Source organism: Xyrauchen texanus, chromosome 12 (assembly GCF_025860055.1).
Source record: "Xyrauchen texanus isolate HMW12.3.18 chromosome 12, RBS_HiC_50CHRs, whole genome shotgun sequence".
Lineage (NCBI taxonomy): Eukaryota > Metazoa > Chordata > Actinopteri > Cypriniformes > Catostomidae > Xyrauchen > Xyrauchen texanus.
In genome coordinates this window covers 47,580,553-47,608,279 of record NC_068287.1, presented here as the reverse complement: position 1 = coordinate 47,608,279, position 27,727 = coordinate 47,580,553, and the positions used below count along the sequence as shown (strand labels likewise).

General features: G+C 41.0%; 1 protein-coding gene across 1 annotated transcript in view; it reads right to left on the bottom strand.

Moving 5' to 3' along the window:
- Window positions 1-27,727, bottom strand: part of LOC127652407 (uncharacterized) — a 746,522-nt gene that overhangs the window by 596,008 nt on the left and 122,787 nt on the right. Inside the window, exons 15-16 of the mRNA XM_052138529.1 lie at window positions 22,003-22,179; window positions 21,678-21,854 (exon numbers count right to left, since the gene is read on the bottom strand). Coding sequence (XP_051994489.1) covers window positions 21,678-21,854; window positions 22,003-22,179 — 354 coding nt within the window. The remainder of the gene's footprint in view (window positions 1-21,677; window positions 21,855-22,002; window positions 22,180-27,727) is intronic.

The window sequence follows — 27,727 nt, the reverse complement described above, 5'->3', positions numbered from 1 at the left end:
AGCCAGCCTCTGTCACCATACAGCCAGACAATCTACAAACACACACATCAACTGTCAGATAATCTACAAGCCCACATCAACATTAAGATAATCTAAAAACACACACAACAGTCAAATAATTGTCTTGGTTACTGATGTAACCTCTATTCCCTGATGGAGAAAACGAGACTTTGTGTCCGGTGCGGAGAGTGGCATGCAATTCCGCTTTCCAATTTTCATTGGCCTTTGCTGAATAAAGAAAAAGTGATTGGGGCTCTCAAGAGTGAACCCATAGTGTCTCTACATCAACACAACATTGAGTGAGTGACAGACAGGGAACTACAAACACACATTACACTCAGATAATCTACATTTACATTTAGTCATTAAGCAGACCCATTTATCCAAAGCACTTTGTCATATAAAAGTAAACAATACATGCAGAATCACACTGCCAAGTTGTAAGTGTAGCTAGAATAGTACAGGAGCTAGCACAGAAGAGAAAGACAATTATATTTTAAAATTTCTTAAATAGTAAGTGCAATTAGTAGGGCTGAATAAGTGCTCACGGAAAAGACGTGTTTTCAGAATTTTCTTGAATGTTGAAATGGTTTCAGCAGAACGTCAGGTGGTTGAAAGCTCATTCCACCACAGGGGGACAGAGAAAGTGAATGAATGTGAAGTGGACTTTGTGCCTCATTGTGATGGGACCACCAGGTGCCACTCGTTCACTGACCACAGAGCGCGAGTTGAATAGACAGCTGTTCCACTGGCTGTCCTGAAGGCCTTCTCAAAGCCTTGAATTTAATGCAGGTAGCTACAGGTAGCCAGTGGAGTATAACACTTGCTGGAACTGGCAACTCCAGGTAATAATAGTTTTATTTAAATGAAAAAGTTACATCAGACTTCAAGAGGGGGCAAGGCCAAAATATCACAAAATACCAAACTAAATTTCATAACAAAAGAAAAGAACAAATAAACAACAGATTTCTACCCTAACTCCCTTGTTGTGTAGAAACAGGAGAAAGAAAGGTTAAATAGAAAATAAATGGCACCCACATCATTCCAGCTACCATAGGAAAAAAACAAAGCAAATAAATGGAAAACATAACTACACAAAACAAGAAATAAGTCTATGCAATGGTCAGAAAGCTTACTCTGTTTAGTGTTGTGAGCAAAGTATTAAGAATGTACACAATTTGTGTCAGGAGAAAGAAACTCTCCATCTCTCTCTTCATGTGTTGTTTCCACCCAGCATTTATCCTCTTGTCAGCCAATCGTAACAGGGTACTGATAAGTAGTCATCATAGCTGACACCTGGTGGCAATTTAACCTGCTCCAGCATACCTAAAATAATTTCCACAGAGCTACATTCCCACCAGAAGCCTGCATTCGGCTAAGGAACATTGCCTTGTTGTACCAACACAAAGAGGCACCAAAACACTTTCCCGAACCTTCGGTATTGGTGGAATGAGTTTCCCAACTTAATCATGAAGCCGACTCACTTTCTGTCTTAAATAAATGGCCAAATACTCATCTCATCCCATGAGCACTTAACCAGTCACAAAAAAAACTATTATTGTTGCAGTTTAATCTGTCTTAAATACTACTATTCTGATGCTAGTGAAACTTTGTAATACGGCACTTTTCATACCACTGTCTCCTTAAGATGATTTGCTTATAATGTATTCCTCTTTTGTAAGTTGCTTTGGATAAAAGCATCTGACAAATTATTAAATGTAAATGTAGGTCTGAGTTGAGACAGTTGGGTCATCAGGCTGGAAGAATAGCTAGAGCTGCAATTCATACGCAATAATCAATATGTTGAGTTCATTACTTGGCCAGTTGGAGTCGCCAATTCACACACACACCAGTATAAGAGTGCGATCGCACAGTCAAGAGTGTCAAGATTATTTTCAAAAACTAGAAAAAGCTACAATTTCAAAAGCCCATTTTGTGTGTATGTAACATTTATATATCAGGCCCCTGGTACCTGTGAAGCACACCGAGACTGAACACATATGGTACATCTCAATCAGCTCTTGATCATAAGTCAGCGCACTGGTCAGGGAGTCAGCCATTTCTATAGTTATCCCAGTGATAAAATTGGTCCATTACACTGAAACAGTCACTCCCTTAAGGAAACCTGGATGTCTGCGGAGATTCCAGACTCGGCCATCGAACCCGCGGGATTCTCTGTGCACCGGGCGGACAGAGCGAAAGACCTCTAAGTCTTTTATGATCAACAAATCATGGTGTGATCAGAGGAACGTACATTTTATCAAGTCTTTCTGCTCTCCTGATCTGGAATATCTCATGCTTCTGTGTCGACCATTCTGGCTACCGAGGGAATTCACAGCAGTCATTATCACAGCTGTGTACATCCCCCCACAAGCCGACACAGACCAGGCACTACTGGAACTGTATGGGAGCATAAGTGAGCAGGAAACCGCACACCCTGTGGCCGCGTTCATTGTTACCGGGGACTTTAACAAAGCCAATTTTAAAACAATCGCTCCAAAATACCACCAATACATCAACTTCAACACACGAGGGGATGGGTTTTGGATCATTGCTATTCTCCTTTCCGGGATGGCTACAAATCCCTCCCCCGCCCACCATTTTGCAAATCAGACCACTCTTCCATTCTGCTTCTGCCCGAAGCACCCACCCTCAGAAAGATCCAGTGCTGGTCAGACCAATTAGACTCTGCGCTACAAGACTGTTTTGATCACGCGGCCCTGTCCTCTTTGATCCGGTCCTCCTCGGATGACGACATCGAGGTTTACGCTGATTGCGTAACGTGTTTCATCAGGAAGTGCGTAGAGGACGTTGTGCCAACCAAAACAATACAGATCTACCCCAACCAGAAACCATGGGGTAACGCCGATGTTCACGCAGCACTTAATGCGTGGACCTCCGCTTTTAATTCCGGGAATGCGGAGGAGCATAAACAAGCCAGTTATGCCCTCCGTAACTCTATCAGAGCAGCCAAACACCAGTACAGGCACAAAATTGCTGCCTCTCTCCCGGATGAGCTTAATACATTTTATGCTCATTTCGAGGACAATAACACCGCCCTTGCGAAGAATGCACTCGCGGCTGACACCACAGAGGTAGGTTCACCCTCTGTCTCTGTTGCGGATGTAACCCGATTCTTCCGACAGGTGAACATCCGTAAAGCCGCGGGTCAAGACGGCATTCCGGGCCGCATCATCAGAACGAGCAAGAACCAACTGGCTGGTGTTTTTACAGACATTTTCAACCTGTTCCTCTCCCTGTCTGTAGTCCCCACATGCTTCAAAACGTCAACCATTGTGCCTGTACCGAAGCAAGCAAAAATCACTTGCTTAAATGACTAGCATCCTGTTGCACTGACCCCCAACATTAGCAAATGCTTCGAGAGGCTAATCAGAGATTACATCTGCTCTGCTCTGCCCACCTCTTTGGACCCATTGCAGTTTGCCTACCGCAACAACCGGTCCACTGATGATGTCATTGCATCTACAATACACACTGCTCCCATCTGGAAAAAAGGAACACGTATGTGAGAATGCAGTTTGTAGACTACAGCTCAGCATTCAACACCATAGTGCCCTCCAAGCTTGATGAGAAACTCCAGAATCTGGGCTTAAACAGCTCGGTGTGCAGCTGGATCCTGGACTTCCTGTCAGGCAGACATCAGGTGGTTAGAATGGGCAGCAACTAGGGCTGGGATAAACGATTATTTTTTAAACGATTAATCTAGCGATTTATTTTTTCGATGCATCGATTAATCTAACGATTCATTTTTTTTCAGTCCGATTCGATTTCGATTCGATTAATCGACTTGTGACAACACCGGTAATACCGGTTTCATCGGGGGTGGGGGTGTATAAAATGTAAAAAAAAAAAAAACATTTGCCAGGAGTTTGATTGACTGGCGATCTGATCAATCAATCATAATACGCCATTTTTGTCCGACAAAGTAGTCAGGAGAGAGAACATTAACGTCTGTGGATTTGAATTTGAATAATGGATTGTAGGCTACTGTACTGACATCTTTCCGCGGATAAAACGACAGTCCTTCTGATGTAGGCTACATTCATGTTTAGCCTATTTGATGCTATAAATTAACCAAGGAAAAGATGATCGGTTCACGAGCAGCTTTAACTGAGGCAATCTGTCACGATACATTAAAGAGCCACAAAGTAGTAGGCCTATTTATGGTTTAATTTTCTTTGAATGACCAAATTTGAAAGTTGAGACTTTATTAAATGTTACCTGCTTGGTCCTGTCTGTCAGCACATTGTCAGTGTCCTATATGTATTTTTCACGACATTCATTCATAGCTATCAGCGCATTATTAATATCTATAAGCGAAAACTTTAGGTGTCGACAACGTATTATAGCCTACTCCAACATCGAGTGCAAAGTGGGGAGTTGAAAAAAAACTTACGGTGCTCTGTCATCTGCAGCTGCAACCGGGTGGCGCCTCTTCAGATGCTGGTGCATTGCCGTGGTGCTAGAATGGAAGGCCATCTCCATTTTGCAAAAACGACATATCACGGAATTATTTCCTTTTAAATTAAAGAATTCCCATACTTTAGAGGAACGAGTGCATGCCGCCTTGCACTTCTGATAGTCTGAGGAGCCACTCGTGTTACTACTACTCGCCGGCGCCGCCATCTTTGTTTTGGATCCGACAAATCGACGCGCATATTTTGCGTCGACGTATTTTTTGCGTCGACGTCATCGATGACGTCGGCGCGTTGTCCCAGCCCTAGCAGCAACATCTCATCACTGACCCTCAACACTGGAGCACCGCAGGGCTGTGTTCTCAGCCCACTCCTGTATTCCCTATACACACACACATGACAGTGTGGCAACACATAGCTCCAATGCCATCATTAAGTTTGCTGATGATACGACGGTGGTAGGTCTGATCACTGACAATGATGAAACCTAGAAAGCCTAGAAAGGAGGTGCACACTCTGACACGCTGGAGTCAGGAGCACAACCTCTCCCTCAACGTCAGTAAAACCAAGGAGCTTGTAGTGGACTTCAAGAAGACAGACAGAGAACACAGCCCCATCACCATTAATGGAGAGTGTGAGGGACCAAGCTGGCAGGCATGAGGAGTCAGAAAATAGGTTTCCAAAAAAAATAGGTGTCCCTGTTTGGGTACCAGCTCTGTTTGGACTTGGGGCCCAGGTTCATCTGAGCCCAGATCTGTTGATGTGTTCTCTGGGATCGGGGAAGTGCGAGCTTGCACCTCGAGCTGCAGCAGTTGGAACTGATGTTGGAGTGTCCTAAACCACTGCTCCTGTCGTGCAGACTCTTCCCTAAGTCGAGTGTCACGGGCCTCTTGCTGGCCGATGTGGGCATGGGAATGCTGGTCAAGTCCAACATCATCGGATCTCTGCTTTCTTTACCCTTAGTGCCTGTGACTCCTCCTGAAGCTCCAGTGTCAATGTCATCTGCTTGCTCCTCTTGTCTAGTCTGTGGTTCCTGAGACTCCCCACGATTTCCTCTTCCACTATGTCCTCCACACTGCATTGCTCAAAAAGAAATGGAGTTGAAAAGAAAATACAAAAAAAAAATAATACTCCTCAAACTGGATGATCCCACCACTGCCACCATATGTGAGGGAACAAGCTGGCAGGCAGTGTGTGAAAAAAGCTCGGAGGATCAGAGAGTCCAGCCACCCGAGTCATGGGCTGCTCTCACTGCTACCATCAGGCAGGCAGTATCGCAGCATCAGGACCCGCACCAGCCGACTACATGACAGCTTCTTCCCCCAAGCAATCAGACTTTTGAACACTTGATCTCTCATGATCAATAATTAGCACTGCACTTTATTAATCTATAATCTCACACTGGACTGTTAACACTTTAACCTGCACCAGTGCGCAGTCGCACCGAAGAGCCCCCCAGTTTAATGTTTATGAATAGATTTAACGTGAAAGAACATCATTAATCTTGGCAAACTATATTTCATTTTAAAGGTGTAAGCCTCAAGCATCGATGATAGAGCTCTGTTTTTCGATGAAAAGCTTATAACGAATGTATTTCTTGCATTTATGTAAGCAATACAGATCAAAACACACGTAATCAAAAGCGGAGTACATACCAGTAGTGTCGTAATAACGAGCCACACACGCATCCACTGCTAAAAGTTCCAGATTGGATGGAAAGGTGAGGGTCCACTGAATAACATCCCATAGAGCATTTTTAGTCCAAAGAAACAATAACGTTGTAACATCGATGGTTATTCCTTTGTTTACATCGAAGTTTCTTCAGGGTGAAGTATCATACTTGTCGGTTATGCAATAAAATTATGCATAAAAACAGACTCCGGTAGCCGAACGTTATATGGGTGTGTTGCTTAGAGTGTAATGAACAAATTAAGACCGCACACACACACACACAAATACAAAGATAGGCAATATATAGGTCAAAATATCCAAACACTGCGGTCAGTTTTTTGGCGTCATGATATGCTGATCCTATTGTTTTGTCTTTACAACGAAAGCCAATGAAAGAATTGAAATGATATGACTGATAGAAAATGTAGCCAAGCAGTGCACGATTCCAACGATACCGGGAAGTTTAAATTCCTCGCAAACAAGATGTTTTTTATTTATTTGAATCAGCCACTCTACGGCTTGAGGAGCTAACCTGCGAATTAGGCTGTGACCACACCCCGTCATTTCACAACAAAGCGAGCCATAGTAAAAAGACGGTTCCCCAGTCAACATCTGTTTTCGGTGTCTTACTTACTGGACGGATTATCTCATCAAATGGATCGATCAAAAGAAGTTTTTTCTGCTGAAGATGTTTTATTTGAGATCACTCGAAGCAGCGATGACGAAATTGAGGAGTGAATACAGCGACGAGGGTGATATGCTTGAGGACGGAAAAGATGGTCCAATTTTACATCGGTGAGTTGCTATGTAACATGCACACATTATACGTGTGTGTGTGTGAGAGAGAGAGAGAGAGAGAGAGAGAGAGAGAGAGAGTGTGTGTGTGTGTGTTTGTTTTCCCATTTGATTTATAAGGTAAATGCATTGTGGTCTGAAAAGATAAGGTAATGCACTTATAAAACAAATGGCTTGTCTGATGGCTGGCCATCAGTGTGATTGTTGGTTCTATGTCTGACCATCCATATGAATGCTGTCTGTATCACTGGCCATCACCAGCCATTGAATGTTGAATGGGCGACTATCGGTATGAATAGTGAATAATGATGACTAAAATAGCTTGCAGTACCCTTCATAACATTTGGTCATTAGGTTGCTTTTTGAGGTATCCAAGGAGGCTTCTTGGTACCTGGACATAGTCTTGGAAAAAATATTGCAGAAATCTCATTTTTCATAATATCTTCCTCAAATGTGAAATATAAACTGATGAGACTTGTGGCTTTCAATCGATTACCTAACTGGATTCCTCCAGGTTTGTTTTCATTTATTTTTTCATAAAATAATGAAATGTTACTTGCAGTACAAATTATCTTCAAGACACTTTAAATTCTATAAATTTTTGTCTGTGTAAGTTTTTTCAACTTTTACATTTGGGTAATAAACTCCAAAGTGTCTTCTTTTTAAATATGTCTAAATTGTGCATGTAGAGCAAATTGTTCAGTAACTACAATTATTTTAGTTTGGGGATGTCATTTCTGGGGATGTGCCTCGGGCAGGTGAAGGGAGAAAGGGAACCGACATAGTCTTGGAAAAAAGCTTGCAGGAACCCCATTTTTCATTATATCTTCCTCAAATTTGAACTATAAACTGATGAGACTTGTGGCTTTCAATCCTTTACCTAATTGGATTCCTCCAGGTCTATTTTTATATATTTGTACATGAAATAATAAAACATTTTTTGAAGTTCACATTATTTATGAGGCACTTCAACTTTTATAACTTTTTATTTGTTTGAGCATTATCAACTCTGATTTATTGTTAGTAGAGTGCCAAGTGTCTTCTTTCCAAAGAGACCTTAATTGTGCCTGTGGTACACTGTTCTCAGGAGCTATATTTATTTTAATTCAGGTATGTCATTTTCAGCTGTGAGCCCCTGAGTGGGGGTGCAGGTTAACAGGTTAAATATATTCTCAATACAACTACTGTGTGTGTGTGTATATATATATATTTTTTTTTATACTCTATTTTTTTTTGTATGTGTATTCTATATTGTGTGTATTGTTTACTGTACCTTGTATATTATTATTGTGTTGTGGAAGTATGTGTACATTTGATATGCAAATTGTGTTGTGTAAATATGTTGTTTATTGTAATTGGCATATGTCTCATCACTGTCATGACTGCTATGTTGCTCGGAACTGCACACAAGACTTTCACCTACTGTTGCACTTGTGTACATGTTAGTGCGACAATAAAGTGATTTGATTAGAGTTTGATGCACATAGCAGTTAGAGGTAGCAGCCAGGTATAAAGTGACAATGTCCAGTCCCTGAGTATTGAGGAGTCTAATGGCTTGGGGGAAGAAGCTGTTACACAGTCTGGCCGTGAGGACACGAATGCTTCGGTACCTCTTGCCAGATGGAAGGAGGGTGAACAGTTTGTTTGAGGGGTGTGTGGGGTCATCCACAATGCTGGTTGCTTTGCGGATGCAGTGTCTTGTGTAAATGTCTTTGATGGAGGGAACAGAGATCCCGATGATCTTCTCAGCTGTCCTCACTATTTCGCGGTCCGAACCGGTGCAAGTCCCAAACCAGGCAGTGATGCAGCTGCTCTGGATGCTCTCAATAGTCCCTCTATAGAATGTGGTGAGGATGGGGGTTGGGAGATGTGCTTTCCTCAGCCTTCGAAGAAAGTAGAGATGCTGCTGGGCTTTCTTGGTAATAGAGCTGGTGTTGAGGGACCAGGTGAGGTTCTCCGCCAGGTGAACACCAAGGAATTTGGTGCTCTTTACGATCTCCACAGAGGAGCCGTCGATGTTCAGCGGAGAGCAGTCACTCTGTGCTCTCCTAAAGTAAAACCATCTCTATTGTTTTGTCCACATTCAGAGACAGGTTGTTGGATCTACACCAGTCTGTTAGCCGCAGCACCTCCTCTCTGTATGCCGACTTGTTGTTCTTGCTGATGAGACCCACCACGGTCGTGTCATTGGGAACTTAATGATGTGGTTCGAGCTGTGCATTGCTGCACAGTTGTGAGTCAGCAAAGTGAACAGCAGAGGACTGAGCACACAGCCCTGGGTCGGTCCGATCTGGACTGACTGAGGTCTCCCAGTCAGGAAGTCCAGGATCCAGTTGCAGAGGGAGGTGTCCAGGCCCAGCAGGTTCAGCTTTCCAATCAGGTGCTGAGGAATGATTGTGTTGAATGCTGAGCTGAAGTCAACAACGGTGCTGCTCAGAGAGATGTTGAAGATTTCGATAAGAACATCTGCCAGCTGGTCTGCACATCCTCTGAGCACCCTGCCAGGAATGTTGTCTGGTCCCGCAGCCTTCCATGGGTTGACTCTGATGGGTTGACTCTACGTAGAGTTCTCTTCACATCAGCTGTGGTAAGACGGCGCACCTGATCGTTCGGAGGAGGGGTGGTCTTCCCCGCCACCAGATCGTTCTGTGCTTCAAACGTAGCGTAGAAGTCGTTCAGCACATCTGGAAGGGAGGCATCTTTGTCACAGGCAACTGACGTTGTCCTGTAGTTGGTGATGGCCTGGATGCCCTGCCACATGCGCCGCGTGTCGCTGCTGTCCTGGAAGTGTCTGTGGATTCTCTGGGCGTGTGCGCGCTTTGCCTCTCTGATGGCCTGGGATAGTTTGGCCCCCGCTGTACCTAGGGCAGCCTTATCGCCTGCTCTGAAGGCAGAGTCTCGGGACCTCAGTAGCGCACGCACATTAGCAGTCATCCAGCGTGTGGTGATGGTCTTGGAGAAGGTGACATCATCAATGCACTTGCTGATGTAGCTGGTCACTGATGCTGTGTATTCCTCCAAGTTGGTAGACTGTGGAACATTTTTATCAATATTCGTGATAGTTCACACTTCCTCGCATATTACCTTTCAACACTAAAAGTGTCTTACAAAAGTTAAATGACTATATTGTTTTGTATGAATGAGTGATCAGGATGGTTTTCACATCATTTTGAAGAAACAACTCTAGGCTACAAGATCCAGTTCTCAAAAGTCAAACTAAATTTTTAATGTGTGTTATATGGCCTTATTTCAATGACTTAAAATTTTAGTTTTTTCAAAAACCACACATAAATGTTATTTTCTCAAAAATACAAACCTGTACACACATGTTGCTCACATATTATTGTAGCCCAGTTTGTGCTGAATAAAGTGTTATCAGACTTTAGCCATTAATATGTTTTTAAGCAACTAAAAAAAGCACAAATGTCAAGGCATGTCAAAACTTCTCCAGGGCCCAAAATACCCTCAGACCCCAGAGGGTTAAATATAAATTAATCAAGTGTAAATATAGCCATTTATTCTACAATTATTTCTGATGGTCATGTATGTATGTTACTGTGTGTGTGTGTGTGAGTATAGAGGCCTGTGAAAATTAGGCCCCTCAGAATGCAATGCGTGATCACATATGGTACTCGTAAATGGTAAACTCGAGTCTCATGCTTTGACACTAGAGAAAATATATGATAAGGCCCCTTTTTTTTTTTTTTAAACCTTTATTTAACCAGTGAAATAATCACATTGAGATAAATATCTCATTTACAAGTGAGCCCTGGCCAAGGTAGCAACACACAATATACATAACTACATAAAACAGATTACACAACACACACATATACAACAATAAAACAAGATTAAACGTTAAGAGCAAGTGCAGACAGATTTGAATAATTTGTTTAAATGTAACTTGAACTCATTTATAGAAATAAGTACATCAAGTTTCAATGAACTTTGGATCTCATTCCAAGCAGCTGATGCACTATAAATAAAAGCAGTTTTTCCAAACTCTGTCTTCATTAAAGGAACATTTAAAAGAATATATCTACTTGAACGTAGATTATACCCTTGAATATTAAAAGTTATTAAGCTATTCATATATTGAGGAAGCTGGCCGACTAATGCCTTATATACAAGTATGAGCCAGTGTTTGTACCTTCTTATGTGAAGTGAAGGCCAACCTACCATTTCATACAGTGCACAGTGATGAGTGTGATATTTTGTGCAAGTTATAAATCTTAGAGCAGAGTGATAAACAGAATCTACTGATTGTAAGAGAGCTTTAGTAGTGTTTCTGTAAAAAACATCTCCATAATCTAAGATAGGTTAGAAGGTAGATTCCACCAACTTTCTCTTGGCTGACTGTGAGAAACATGCACTATTCCGAAAATAAAACCCCAGCTGTAACCTTAACTTAGACAGCAGTTGTTTAACATGTAACTTGAATGATAAGTCCTCTTCCAACACAAACCCTAGATATTTGTAAGAGGAGACCAGTTCTATAGAGTTACCCTGCAACGTGTAAATAGGTGGTGGAGAAGAATCAGTCTTATGTTTCCTAGAAAAGACCATCTTATCATTTAGGACTAATTTTAAAGAAAATAGGTTACACTGAACAAATGCTTTCTGCAACTTTAAAATGCAATTATCAATAGAAGATGCAAAACAATAGATAATAGTATCGTCGGCATATAAATGGATACTTGCGTCTGATAGATTATCACCAAGATTGTTAATATATAATGTAAACAACAGGGGACCCAAAATGGACCCCTGTGGCACACCAGATTCAATGGTGAGCTTTTCAGAAAGAGACCCCTTAATTTGCACTCTTTGACACCTATTCTTTAAATTGTTCCTGATCCAACCTAATGCTGTTTCAGAAAGACCGATACAATGCAAACGCGACAAAAGAATACCATGATTGACTGTATCGAAAGCTTTAGTCAAATCAATAAACATCGCAGCACATGACCTTCCAATATCTAGGGCAGGTAATGTCATTTAAGACTTTCATAGTAGCAGTTACTGTACTATGATTTTTTCTGAAACCGGACTGAAACCTAGATAAAATACTATTGTTAATTAAAAATTCCTTTAGCTGTTCGGTGACAATAGATTCTAAAATTTTAGCCACAGGTGATAGCTTCAAATCGGACTGTAATTATTTAAAATGGTTAGATCACCGCCTTTCAGCAGGGGTACAACCAAAGCAGATTTCCAAACATCAGGAACAATATTCTGTTCTAATGATAAATTGAAAATATAGGCTAGTGGGCCAGCAATGATCTCGCAGCCAATTTCAAAAAATATGGCTCAATTTCATCAGGCCCTGCAGACTTCTTGATGTCTAGATTTTTAAACCTTTTAAGACCTCACTTCTTGAAATTGGAGAAAAATAAAAAATCGGACTATCTTCTCTCAAAAGAGATGGATTTGGTATAACACTCACAGGAATTTCTTTAAAAATAGAACTTGAAGAAATAAAGTGCTTATTAAAAATATTTACCATAACCATATTATCATTAATGAGAGTATCGTTTGCTAAAATTTGGTCAGGAAAGTCAATAGATAATGTGGAGGGAGACAGTGATTTGATGGTTTTCCAAAACTTTATAGGATTATTCAGATTTTGTGAGGTTTCTTTTAAATAATATTCAGATTTAGATCTCATGTACAAGAGCTGTGCATTTGTTTCTCAATACTCTAAATGCTACCCAGTCTCTTTCTGTATCTGAATTCCTCGCAGTGGCCCAAGCCAAATTTCTTTCATGAAGGAGTTCAGATAATTCATTTGAAAACCATGGATTATCGCGGCCTTTTACTCTGAAAGTCCTAACAGGTGCATGTCTATTCACAATCTTCAAGAATAAAGTGTGAAAATACTGCCATGCAATGGACACATCAGGTAATAAAAACAGTCTATCCCAGTCAGATGTAAACAACTCATGTAGAAACCCCTGAATATCAAACAATTTAAAGTTTCTTTTAGTAATAATTCTAGGTTTTACTTTGGGAATTTTACAATTTCTTATAACCGCTATAGTGCAATGATCACTGACATCATCAGGAAAAACCCCTGTATAGGTGTATTTATGGGGTTTATTTGTTAATATAAGATCTATTAAAGCGGACTTGCTTGGGTTCTTATGATTTGGCCGTGTTGGTGATTCAATGAGTTGAGTGAAGTTCACAGAATCACAATATGCTTTGAACTGATCCGAATTTGAGGTCAGCCAATTCCAATTCAAATCACCCAATAATACAAGATCTTTAGAGTGTATGTCGTTTAGGACAGCTGACAGTGAGGTGAAAGCATCACTGACAGCTGCTGGTGGTCTATAACAACCTATTATACATAAATGACAATCCTTTCCATAATCCAGGTCAATGGCCAATAATTCAAACTGTTTAGGGAAAGAGACCGATTTAAGAACAGTTGCATGATAGTTCGATTTAATGTACATTGCAACTCCACCCCCTTTACTTTTACGATCAGCTCGAAACACATTATACCCTTCTAATGCAATAGCATGGCTTGAGATAGATTTTTTAAGCCACGTCTCAGAGATAACCAAAACATCTGCTTTAGACATCTTGGCCCATATATGTAATTGATCTAGTTTTGGCAACAGGCTACGAACATTTAGATGTACCATTCTGAGGCCTGATCTATTTGAAAAATCTAGAGGAGTTGAAACTACTCCCGCCGGACCAGGATTTGGATTTATACCGGCCAACAAAAGCAGCAACATTATCAAATATCGCTGCCTTACATTTTTAGATGTAGTACTACATTGATCATTTCGAGAGTCCGATACAGAGATCTTAGGGAAGAGAGTAAAGATGAGTAAGTTCTTTGTCCTTGTGTCCATTTGCGCGGAATTAATAACAGCCCGGAATATAAAAATAATGTCCGTACATTTGGATGGAAGAAACATATGGAGACGCGACAGATACATCTCTTTTTCTTCCGTCTTTGTTGGTGTGTCCCATAGTCCAAGCATGAAGATTACCATGCAAAAAAGCAACACCTTCATATTACCAGCTTTAGAAGTCAAAATCGTTCAGACTAAATCCGAGACAAAATTAAGCTTGCTCGAACAGCTCCACAACCCCGACAAAAGGGCAAAGAGCAGAGCGATATTGTGGAAGATATGAGTCCCATTTACGGGCAATCAGCGGCTGGACAGTTTAAATTAGGCAAGAAACGTCACCGACCTTGACTGCTATAATCCCCACCGCCAAAATGATCCATGAATCCGGGGGTTCTTCAAGTAGTTGCCGTGCCTTTCCGCGCTGCTGTCCAACGCCGATGCCTTCCAAAGCAACAACGCGGTGATGGAATGCCAAGCCGGAACCACGCAACAGGCAAGCACGCCCAACCCAGCGCAAAAAAAACGGACAGCCAACCGTCCGATCCGCTGCAGCCCAACGCAAACGCCTCCCAAAGCGAAAGCAAAAGCGAGATGGATGACGACCCGGGGCAGAGCAACGCCAACAGGTAAGCACGCTCCACCCAACACAAAGCAGGTTGTAGGTAGCTCAAAAGTCCGTTTCAAGAAATCTGACTTAATCCAGACTCAATTCGAGAAAGAGACCGAATTTTAAACGCCTTCTTGGAATAAAACTCAACATCTAAACAAAACAAAAGAAGACTGTAGATCAGCAGATCAGACAGGACAAACACAGTGCTGCCATCTTGGATTTTCTAGGATGCGTTTCATAAAAGGTTTCGAACATCTGGAGCCCTTAAAGAGGCTCCAGATGTTCCCTTCTTAAAAATAACAGACTTAAGACACCGAACAAAATGTATGAAAGGTTTTAGCCACGCCTTGTTAGACCTATGCAAGCGAGTGCAAACTCAAGACACATCAGTTGTTTCTGCAGGGGCAACTCTGCTTGTTATCTCTGATAATAAAGTCTATTTTCTGGCATATTTCAGAGTGATTTTTCACAAATTGGAAAGACACCACAACAAGAGTCGCTTGCAGCCTCCCTGAACATGTGCCAGTCAGTACACTCAAAACAGTCCTGAAGAGCAGAGATGGCTCCTGCTGGCCAGGTTTTCACCTGCTTCTGGAGTGGTTTTGTGCGTCTGATGAGTGATCTGCATGCTGGAATTAGCATAACAGAGATGTGGTCGGAGTAGCTGAGGTGGAGGCGGGGCTCTGCCTGGTATGCGCCTGGATGTTTGTTTAAATAAGACCAAGCGTGTTCGCCCCTCTCATTGCAAAGTCCATATACAGATGGAATTTAGGGAGCACGGTCTTGAGATTTGCATGGTTGAAATCTCCAGCAACAATAAACAGTCCGTTAGGGTGAGCGTTCTCTAGTTCGCTCATAGCCCCATACAGTTCACAGAGCGCTTCCTTAGCGTTAGCGCTGGGAGGAATGTAAACTCCGGTTATAATAACAGTGGTGAATTCCCGTGGTAAATAAAAAGGTCTGCTTCTAACAGTCACAAGCTCCACCAGCGATGAGCAGTAACTAGAGACTATCATAAAGTTATTGCACCATTCCGTGTTGATGTAAACACACAAGCCACCACCGCGAGTCTTACCACACAGAGCTGCATTTCTGTCGGCATGAAACGAGGCGAGCCCGTCTAGCGGCATCCGAAACTCTGATGCTGAGCCACGTCAACAAAGACGCAGCAGTCTCTAAGCTGCTGTGTGTGGTGGTGGCATGGTGGGCAAAAGCACTATACTGTTAAGCAGAAGGTTGTCGGTTCGATCCCCACAACCACCACCATTGTGTCCTTGAGCAAGGCACTTAACTCCAGGTTGCTCCGGGGGATTGTCCCAAATGCATAAATGTAAATGTAAGCTCACGCTGCGTAGTCTGCTGACAATTATAATGTAATGACAATTATAAATTAGTTTGCCGTATATGCAGAAATGTATGTACGTATAATGTGTGATAATAGATTGCGATTGCCACACATTATACACTCACCTAAAGGATTATTAGGAACACCATACTAATACTGTGTTTGACCCCCTTTCGCCTTCAGAACTGCCTTAATTCTACGTGGCATTGATTCAACAAGGTGCTGAAAGCATTCTTTAGAAATGTTGGCCCATATTGATAGGATAGCATCTTGCAGTTGATGGAGATTGTTGATGGAGATTTGAAACAGGGTCTGTTTCTATTGCCTTGATGCTGGCCACCTAATTGCAGATTGTGAAGCATGGAAGAAAAAAAATGCATCAACTAAGCCTAAAGGTGTAAGTTTGGTACAAACTTTAGAACATGTTGTGTCACCTGATAAAAATACTACACGATTTGAACCGTTTATGTTACAGGGGTGGGTGGCATGTAGCCGTGAGGAAATATTCAAGTCACTCTCTGTGTTACGAGATACGGGGGCCGCACAGAGTCTTACGCTAGCTGGCATTCTACCTTTGTCACTTGAAATGTACACTGGTTCCGATGTAATTTTGCGAGGAATAGGAATAGGATGTGTAAAAGTTCCCCTACATAATGTCTATCTCCAAACAGATATAATAACAGGTATTGTGTGCGTGGGAGTCTGCAATGAACTGCCCGTGGAAGGAGTCGATTTTATTTTGGGAAACGACTTAGCCGGTGGTACAGTTTTCGCTTCCCCAATTGTTATTAATCCTCCCATAATAAAGGAGAAAAATGACTTGTCTCAATTTCCAGCTGTATTCTCTTCCTGTGTGGTGACACGAGCCCAGGCCCGTAAATTTGAAGATGTGGTGGACATGTCTGATGCTTGTCTACAATCTATTGGTGATAGGATGACAGGGAAGTTGTATCTGGAACCAACATCTTCGATCAGTGATTTTGCCTCTTTACAGATGGGTCGGTCGCCATTGGCTGCTGCGCAGAAATCTGACCCATCATTAGCGTCGTGTGTTGCAGCTGTGACAGACAAGACAAAAGTTCCAAATAAAAAGGTAACTTATTTTTTTGAAAATGACGTTTTGATGAGAAAATGGGAAGATGGCGACAGTGTTCGTCAAGTTGTTGTTCCCACCGGTTACCGTTCGCAAATACCGAGTCTCGCTCATGACCATGTCCTCTCTGGTCATTTGGGAGTTCGAAAAACATATAATCGGGTTTTGCGATGTTTCTTCTGGCCTGGTCTAAAATCTGATGTTGTAGCTCACTGTCGGTCGTGCCATGTTTGTCAGCTAGCCGGGAAGCCAAAGCAAACCATATCTCCCGCACCTCTACATCTGATCCCAGAAATAGGCGAACCATTTGAGCGCATCATTATTGATTGTGTGGGACCTTTGCCAAAATCTAAATCAGGTCATCAATATTTACTCACGATTATGTGTGCCGCAACGCGTTTTCCAGAGGCCATTCCAATACGTAGCCTAAAGGCTAAAACAGTAGTTAAAGAGTTAATTAAATTTTGCTCTACATTTGGTCTACCAAAAATTATTCAAACTGATCAGGGTTCTAATTTTACTTCCACACTGTTTTCCCAGGTTCTTCGTGAACTGGCAGTTAAACATCAACTTTCGAGCGCCTATCATCCCGACTCTCAGGGTGCCCTCGAACGTTTCCACCAGACCCTCAAATCCATGCTGCGCGCGTTTTGCGTGGAAACTGGGAAGGACTGGGATGACGGTCTGCCGATGTTTGCTGTTCGAGAGACAGTGCAGGAATCTTTAAGATTTAGTCCAGCTGAGTTAGTTTTTGGACATACCGTGCGTGGGCCTCTAAAACGGTTAAGAGAACAGTTGTTAATGGAAAAAAAATCTCCTGTGACAGTATGCGAGTATGTGACTAAAATGCGTGAACGCTTAAATCGTGTGTTGGAAATTGCCAAATCAAATTTAACTTCGAAACAAAAACAGATGAAAGAACATTTTGATAAGAAGTGTGTAGCTCGAAGTTTTCAGCCGGGAGATTTAGTGCTCGTTCTTCTTCCACTTCCTGGCTCTGCACTTCAAGCTAAGTTTTCGGGGCCCTATGTCATGGAAAGGAAATTAAGAGAGACAAATTATCTGATTCATACTCCTGAGCGTAGAAAAAAAAGCTGTGTTTGTCATGTTAACATGATTAAAGCTTATGTGAATCGAGAAACTGGTAAACCCTCTGCTGTTGTGGCACCGTTAATGACAGTTATTCCTCTGCCCTCCGCTGCCGTCTCTGAGGATGATGAGTTGGTTGCCACTGAAACGATGGCCATTACTGCTAAACTGTCCAACTCTGAGTTATTGCAAAATATAGAGCATCACTTGTCTTATCTTCCACAGTCCCAGCGTTGGGATATTGTTTCGTTGATTCACGAGTTCTCTTCTCTTTTTTCCGACAGTCCCACCCAGACTAACGTTCGGTTTCATGATATTGAAATTGTAAAATCATCACCAATTAAGCAGCATCCATATCGTGCAAATCCCTCGAAGAGAGAAGAGATGAGGAATGAGGTAGATTATCTGCTAAAACATGGACTGGCCATACCCAGTTCGAGTCCATGGAGTTCGCCATGTCTTCTGGTACCGAAGCCTGATGGTTCAAATAGATTCTGTACGGATTACAGAAAGGTGAACAGTGTCACCAAACCAGACTCTTTCCCGTTACCTAGGATGGAGGATTGTATAGATCGTGTTGGTGCCGCCTCCTTTGTAACCAAGTTAGATCTCTTAAAGGGTTACTGGCAAGTGCCACTTACACAGCGTGCCTCCGATATCTCTGCATTTGCAACACCAGATAATTTCCTGCAATATACCGTAATGACCTCTGAAATGACCTTTCAGAGGTTGATGCAGAAGGTGTTGTCTGGTGTGGCAAATTGCGAAGCATATCTGGATGATGTGGTCATTTATTCCCATACATGGAGTGATCACATAAAAACACTATGTGAAGTGTTTGCTCGTTTAACAAAAGCATCATTGACCGTGAATTTGAAAAAGTGTGAATTCGGAAAAGCAGTGGTCACTTACCTAGGGAAACAGGTCGGACAAGGACAGGTACGCCCTGTTAATGCTAAAGTTGAGGCGATTGTAAATTTCCCCATGCCCAAGTGTAAAAGAGAGTTGTGCCGTTTTCTTGGTATGGTGGGATATTACCGAGCATTTTGCAAAAATTTCTCCTCCGTTGTGTCCCCTCTGACGATTTATTGAGTGGAACCAAAGCTTTTATTTGGAGTCATGAATGTGACGTCGCCTTTAATGCTGCCAAAGACCTCCTGTGTTGTGCCCCAGTCCTCTCTGCCCCTGACTTTTCACGACCATTCAAACTCGAGGTGGATGCCAGTGGGTTGGGAGCAGGTGCGGTTTTGTTGCAAGAAAGTGAAGCTAGAATAAATCACCCTGTGTGTTATTATTCAAAAATGTTTTCTAAAACACAGCAACGTTATAGCACCATTGAAAAAGAGGCCTTAGCATTACTTCTTGCCCTTCAGCACTTTGAGGTTTATGTCGGTGGTAGTTCGCTACCTATAACTGTTTACACTGACCACAACCCCTTAGTTTTCCTCCTGCGCATGGCCAACTCCAATCAAAGGCTAATGCGATGGTCTTTGGTGGTTCAGGGTTTTAACATTGACATACGCCACAAGAAGTGTACAGAAAATGTTATCGCAGATGAACTTTCTAGGGTGTGAGAAGTTTTGTTGATGTTTGTGTCAAAATGGGATTTTGACTTTTATGGGTGGGGGTGTTATGATGAGACATGTTGGGTACTGTGTGTGTGTGTGTCTCTCTCTCTATCTCTCTCTCACTCTGTCACTCACACAGGTTGCACCGCCCTAATTGAATGTGTCAGTAACGTGCCCTGTGGTTGGTCAGGATCGAACTGCGCGTCTTTTAAAAGAAACGAAGGAACGTGGATCTAGAGAGAGAGATTGGAATGTTGTTTATTGCGTGTCTTTGTTGTGTTGTTATTGCAGGAAAGATAATTAAGTCAGTGTAGTGACTTTTTATTTCATTGCACTATCATTGAAACTGTTGTTATTGTGGGAAAGAGAAATAAGTCCGTGTAGTGACTTTTATAACTAATCCTGTGTTATTTGTTTTTCTCTTACCTTATTCCCCTTGATTTGTTCTTTTCCCATTTCTTTTGTAAAGTTTTCTGTACACGGTTTTTCTTTTAACACTCAACGTGGTTGAGTGTTTTTGTTGGTTATTATAATAATTGTAAATGTCACTGCGTTTCAGCATGGAAGCCGTAGGGGTTGGGGTGCCATTTTTTCTTTATTGTGAACATTATATTTTCTCTTGTTTTTGGCTAGTAAGGGAGTCAGTTTAGTCTCTGTATTTTGTTTAAATGTTTTTTTTTTTGATAGGATAATAATTTTCTCTAAAACTAGGTAGTCTCAGTTTTGTTTGTTATTTTGGCTCTGACCCAAACCTGAAATTAATTTGCTTCCTTTTGCTGTCTTGTGCTGATCGTATCAGTTTGAACAACTTGTTTCAAAATAATAAAAAGAAACAAGAAGTCCAGGTGTAACGACTTTATTTATGTTATTTTCTCGGACCCTAGACCCGGGACATAACATCTTTGAATTATATTTTTCAATGTTTCAATAGCTGAACGATCCCCAAAAAAAATTCAGCCCATTGAAGTGACTGAACATCTATCCCTCACAGCCTCTCTGCAATTCCCAATCAAAGATGGCACTGCTGTGAATAATGTCTATAGAGGAACAATGTATAAATGCAATACTCTTATTGCATGACTTTTTATTTTGCACATGCAGAAATCCAGTCCCAATGAAACATTTCTTCAAACACAATTTTTATTCAGTCATTTACCTCAATGTGCATTAGTTTATGATTGCCGTTTTGTGTTCTTCTTTTGTGTTTGTATTTTTATTATATTTTGCTGTGTCTTTTCCCTGTTCCTTAAATGTATCTCAGTTCCCGATACAAAATCCATCTGAATTAATATCAGACTGTCATATTCTGAGTTATAATCTCATGTGAGACAGACGTTGAGGTGTTTGTAAAGTGCTCTTCACAATCTAGAGGTGAATTGTGAGACTCTATCTGAAACTGTTCTCTGGTAATCCATCAACTCAAATGTCTTCCACAAAAATAAAGTCTCCAGGTGAAATAGATATGCCAGAAATATATCACTTCTATAGACAACAATTCTTATCCTCTCAGTCTAATAATAAAGCATGCATATATTACAATAATTTTCAACCTGACTGGGTTCCAAAACACAAGTGTGTTAAGTTGTAATTTTTGCACACTGTTCATTCACAGAAAAGTTTTTGTAATATGAATAAACAGCATTCTTCCTTCTTTGTTTATTAAAACTGTGTGGAAAACATGCTTTCATTACTTATAAAATTATTTTAAAAAAACAAACATTTTGAATCTACTTTGCAACAATGGCTGTGTGGTTTAAATGATGTTCCCTCTAATTGAAAAAAATACTCATGTCATTTCATAGCAAATACATAAAATAGGCAGAACATAATTGAGATATACTATACAGTATATCACATACCTGCAGTCACATTGACTACACTATTACATCATATTTCCTGTTGTTGCAGTATATTGTTTTTGTTTATATGTGGTATCAGAGCAAATTCTACTGTATATCTGCAGCAAGTTTCTTCCTCATCTGAATATTTTAAGAAGATTGTCCTAAAGAGCTGATCAAAAATGAATGTTGTGATCATTTTTAACTGTGATGTCAGAATGACAATGACTTGATTCCCTTGAATCAGCAGACATGTCCACATGTACAGAGCCCATCCACATATACAGAGTAAGCACAGCTATGGACCACAATATATTCATAACATATATTCCAATGTAGTAATGAACAGCGAACACAAACCTCAGTATCTCCAGTGTACAGTGAGGACTCTTCAGTGCATCAGAGAGCAGCTTCACTCCTGAACCCTGCAGGTCATTGTTACTCAGGTCCAGCTCTCTCAGACTTAAGGAGTTTGATGATTGTAGAACTGAAGACAAAATTTCACAGCACTGACCAGTGAATCCACAACCTGCCAATCTAAACAAACAACAAAATGTTCAGAAAGTAGTTTTATACAACAGACTATTCCAGAGTGAATACTTCACAATTAGACAAGAAGTATTGTGACAGTCACTGAGCTATTTATTGTTTCAATGTCTGATTATTTCTACTGAAAATCACTGACCTCAATATCTCCAGTGTACAGTGAGGACTCTTCAGTGCATCACAGAGCAGCTTCACTCCTGAATCCTGCAGGTCATTGTTACTCAGGTCCAGCTCTCTCAGACTTAAGGAGTTTGATGATTGTAGAACTGAAGACAAAATTTCACAGCACTGACCTGTGAATCTACAACCTGCCAATCTAAACAAAGAACAAAATGATCAGACAGTATTTTATACAACAGATTATTCCAGAACTAATCCCCCACAGTTTCAGAAGAACTACAGTGGCAGTCACTAAAGTTGGTGTGACACTAGTCGACTCCAAACAACTCTATCTTGGCTGAGGGCGTCACATTTACCGACTGTGATCGGTAAATTGCTGAGATATCGCTCTCTTTATTCGAATGACTGTCACACTTATAGACTCAGAGTGGTGGAGGGGTGACAGATGTGCCGAAATCAATTTCTGATACCCTGTAACATGGAGTTCGCCGAAGTAACAACAGGAGTACCGTGTGAACAAACAAAAAAGTAATCGTGATTTAGGATGGGATCCATGAAGTAACTTTATGCTGTGGATGTGTGTGATTGTGAGTTTATCCCCTCTGGGTTTGCCACAGCTTTCAGTGAGAAAAGGATTTCTTATCAATAAAAACAGACTGTTCTGCCTCCACTTTCTCATTTTATTAGTCATTTTAGTGTTGGAGAATCCCAGAAAACATTTTGTTGACTTGGCCATTTTTGCCACTGCTTGTAACCCAAGTTAAAAAATTAGCCCTTCCTGGACTTCCTAGGTTGCCTATTAAAGCCTGTAGACTGATTTTCATGTGAAGGGAGTAGGTCAGTTTTGCCAGGAAAATCCAAAGGATGTGATGTTTATGTGTGCTCCCCAGAGCCTTGCCTCAGTAGTTCTCTTCCTGATATTCAACAGCGACAACAACCTGCAACACTAGGTAACATTATCTTAGAGATGGAATCCAGCAAACCTCCAGTTCCCAGCACAACACAGACTCCTACACAAACTTAAAGTCAGCCAAAAAAAAAAATTATCAACTGAATCCTGGCGTAGTGGGCTACGTGTGGTGGTGGCATAGTGGGCTAAAGTGCATAACTGTTAATCAGAAGGTCGCTGGTTCGATCCCCATAGCCACCACCATTGTGTCCATGAGCAAGGCACTTAACTCCAGGTTGCTCCGGGGGGATTGTCCCTGTAATAAGGGCTCTGTAAGTCGCTTTGGATAAAAGCGTCTGCCAAATGCATAAATGTAAATTTAAATGAATCCAATCTGGCTAAGCGGGAACGTGGTCGAGTGAAAACTAGAGTGAACATCGGCAGGGCATTTGATTCCTGGAGGAACCTATGTTCGGTTTTGGGGATCAAAACCGACCCTTAATTCTTCATATTGGACAGGTAAGCTTACATAACTTCAAAGCATGTGAAATATAGTGCCATAAGGATTGATCGGTGTCATTTTAGCTAACTTGATCTTGCCTGCTAACGCTGACAAATTGCAAGGTACCTTTATTCGAAACTTTCAAAATAATTTCAACGATCTTCTCTTTATAATAAAAGTCAGGTATACAGGATAAATTTAAGCAAATACACTGGTTTCTTATTCGTAGTACAAAATATGATATACAATAGTGCAACAGTAATGGTCTGGTATAATTTGGTAGTATGTAGCTGTATGTGTGGATCAGTATGCTATGTTAGCTGTAAAGTAGTTTTAGTTTAGTCTCAAAGTTTGTAGTAAAACCATCATAAACGTCATTTTAATTATGCTACATCATCTGTCAGTATGATGCCGGTTGACCACATTCAATCTCTTTGTACGTTACAAACATCCCTATGGAGTATGTGTATGTGCATGAGTAACAGTTAGTAGCTGCCATTCACTTAATGGCCACAGGTGTCATTAACAACAAGGGTTTCTGAATATTACATTCTGCACCTTTAATGTTTTGCCATTTTGGGAAATATTTTTTTTTTGTCCAGGAGTGTACAGCCTGTGATTGACATCAGAAAACATCATAGCATCGCTGTATCAAAAGAGCCAAGTTAGACAGTTATGGCTGTACATTTTTATTTTGTGATTATTTGAATGTTTGTAATACTTTGAATATGTGACCAACTTTCTCCTCTTCTCAAAGTCATTCATTTATGGTTCTTTGTCCATATGTCTTCAATTTCCCGCTTGAAATTAGGGCATACTTTTATAATGAATTTTATTTCCTGAAAACGGTGCTAGGAGACATGACATTCATTAATATCAACAATCTCTACACATCATGTTGCAGACAAACCAAAATAAATAAATGTAATAAAAAACTGTGCTTCCCCACAGCCGTCACTGGAAACAACACTTTGTTGTGTGTTTGAACCCCACATGGTGCACTTAATGTTGTACCTCTGATGATTTTTGACACTTTGCATTGTGCTAACTATAATGTCGGCCACTGCAACAGTAGATGGGCTACAACAGCAGAAGACCACGTCAGGATCCACTTCTGTCAGCCAAGAACAGAAATCTGAGGCTGCAGTGGACACAGGATCACCAAAACTGGACAGTTGAAACTGGAAAAGCATAGCCTGGTCTGATGAATCTCCATTTCTACTGAGGTCAGAATTTGGTGCCAAAAGCATGAATCCATGTACCCAACCTGCCGGTGTAGGCCATTCACCTCAGAGTTTGATGTGTTGAGCATTCAGATATGCTGTTCTGCTCACTAAAATTGTACAGAGCGGTTATCGGAGTTACCGTAGACTTTGTCAGTTCAAACCAGTCTGGCCATTCTCTACTTACCTCTGTCGTCAACATGGTGTTTCCGTCTGCAAAACTGCCGCTCACTGGATGTTTTTTGTTTTTAGCACCATTCTGAGTAAATTCTAAAGACTGTTGTGCGTGAAATTTCCAGGAGATCAGCAGTTACAGAAATACTCAAACCAGCCCATCTGGCAACAACAATCATGCCACGCTCCAAATCACTGAGATAAAAAATATTCCCCATTCTGCTGGTTGAACATTAACTGAAGCTCCTTACCAGTATCTGCATGATTTTATGCACTGCACTGCTTTGTGCAGTGATTGGCTGAGTTGATAATTGCATGAATAAGTAGGTGTACAGGTGTACCTAATAAAGAGATTATCCAGTGTATGTTAAAGCTTTTTTAACCCTTTAAACAGTGTTCTCATTAACATGACGTTTCAGAACACAACTTTCTGCAAAACTCTGAAATATGTGTTCTTAAGTGCATGTAATTTGAGTCTATAATGTGGCTCAACCTGTTAAACACTTGATAAATCATAGCTGCATTTCACTTCAAGCAGTGTTACTCCTCCATGCTCCCTACACACCGAGCAGGGAATGTCTGTAGCTGCGTTCCGAATCCCAGGGTCCTTCCACAGTGTTCCCTGCTGCCTACTCACTACAGTCACACAATCACTGTTTGGGATTGACCACCACATTTACTTTACAGGTGTGAGTCTTGAAATATTCTGTTCACACAACAGCTTTCAGTAGCTGCTTGAATACTTTGAATTAATGAATAACTGAAGACACAACCGTATTCTAATATCTGTAACCATAGTGACATTTAAATATCAAAGATGGTGACGTCATAACACTGGCAACTTTTTTCACAACTGACAGAACATTATTAAATAAACAGGTTTTTGTGTTGCTCTCGTGAGCAGCTCTGGTGGAAGACAGCGAGTGGATCTTCAGATGGCACTCACATTTCCATCTCCATGAGTAAACAAAACCTCACGATTAACACGGGACACACACGTGTACAGTTCAGTATAGATCTCACATTATATGAAGTGAATATAGTGTGGTACGATGAGAGCAAAATTGAACTGTTTGGATGCCATAATACACACCATGTATGGAGGAGAAATTTCACATAATTGAAGGAAGGATGAATGGGCAAATTTACCAAGACATTCTTGACAAAAATCTGCTGCCATCTACCAGGATGATGAAGATGAAACGAGGGTGGACATTTCAGCAAGACAATGATCCCAAACACACAGCCAAGGAAACTCTCAATTGGTTTCAAAGAAAGAAAATAAAGCTGCTAGAATGGCCCAGCCAATCACCTGACTTAAATCCCATTGAAAATCTATGGAAAGAACTGAAGATCAAGATTCATAGAAGATGCCCATGGAACCTTCAAGATTTGAAGACTGTTTGTGTGCAAGAATGGGCCAAAATCAAACCAGAGCAATGCATGCGACTAGTTTCTCCATACAGGAGGCGAGTAATAAAGAGTAAGGACTGACAAGGGTGTTTCATTGTCTATTGAGAATTTGCAAAGGCAATGTAAATCAAAGTTCACTCAAGCAAATAAAGTTAAACAAAGGGTCAATGATCTTCTTTCTGGAAAAGTGACCAAAGAAACCATTTCTGATGTGCAAAAAATATTTCAGGAGTTTTGAAACACTGCAAAGATGCCATTGAAACTCATAATTCATTGCTGGAAATGCCAATGCTTCAAATGGAGTATGAACAGCAACAAAGGTTAAATGAGAAAATAATAGTAGAGTTACTAATGATAATAATAAGTAATTAAACAATGGTTATCAGATGCTGGAGCTTTATCTGATGATGGAATGTCTTCAATAGACACAAATCTAAATCCTGATGACAGTGTATCCAATGCTTCAAAGAAAGGATCTTACTTTAAAACCCTTTCCTCATCTGGTTCTTCAAAGGCTACAAGCATTGCATCTGATCGTTTCAAAGCTAAAGCAGAAAAGGCAGCCCTTTTGCAACCTGTAGCCGCATTAAAGAAATTGCATGTTCTTGAGGCCAAAGAGGAAGAACTCCAAAGACAAAAGTAGAAACTGCGGAGAGAAAAGGAACAATTACAAATGGAATCAAAATTAGCTGCGGCTACTGCAAAATTGTCTGTGCTGGAATCAAGTGAAGGAAGTATTGAAGGAATGAGTGAGGAAGAGGATCCAATGAATGCATATTATGTGAAGCATGTAAAATCATGTACATCAAATAAATGCTCTAACCCAAAGGTGTCAAAGAGATACAAGTTCTCAACGTGACAATTTGATTGTATGTCCAAAGGAGAGATTAAGCATGCAAACTCAAGCACCAGCTTCAAGGCACTGTAAACTTACATTTGAAAAGCAGCTAAATTTAAGTTCCTACAGGCCTGAAGATAACATTCACACACAACATTTGTTACCTCCTCAAATTACCACTCAAATTTCTACTCCAAGTCCTACCTTGTATGATGTTGTACAGCAGCAAAACAACATTACTGCTCAATTGCTTCAACAGCAAGCTTTGGTTTCTCTTCCACCTCGAAGGATATTGGAGTTTGATGGAGATCCACTGTAGTATAGAGCTTTTGAACAAACCCTTAAAAAGAAAACGGGTGACAAGCAAGAATGCCTTTACTATCTAGAGCAATATACAAGAGGATGGCCAAGAGAGTTAGTCCGTAGTTGTCACAATATGAGGGCTGATCAAGGATCAGCAAAGAATCTGCTCAAAAGTAAAGTAAAGATAAGTAAAGACTGCAGAAACCCATTAATCTGTGATGTCTGCAATCAAAGGCATCCCACCTTGCTTCACATAGAAACCAAAAGCAAACCATCACCATTACCTGTAAAAAATGTTCTTGCTACTTTGCAGGTTTGTGGTTAAACTGGGGCTGGGGACGAGGAGTGTGTTCTGTCTATCATTCCAGTACAAGTCAAGGCAAAGTCAAGTAGCAAGATTAT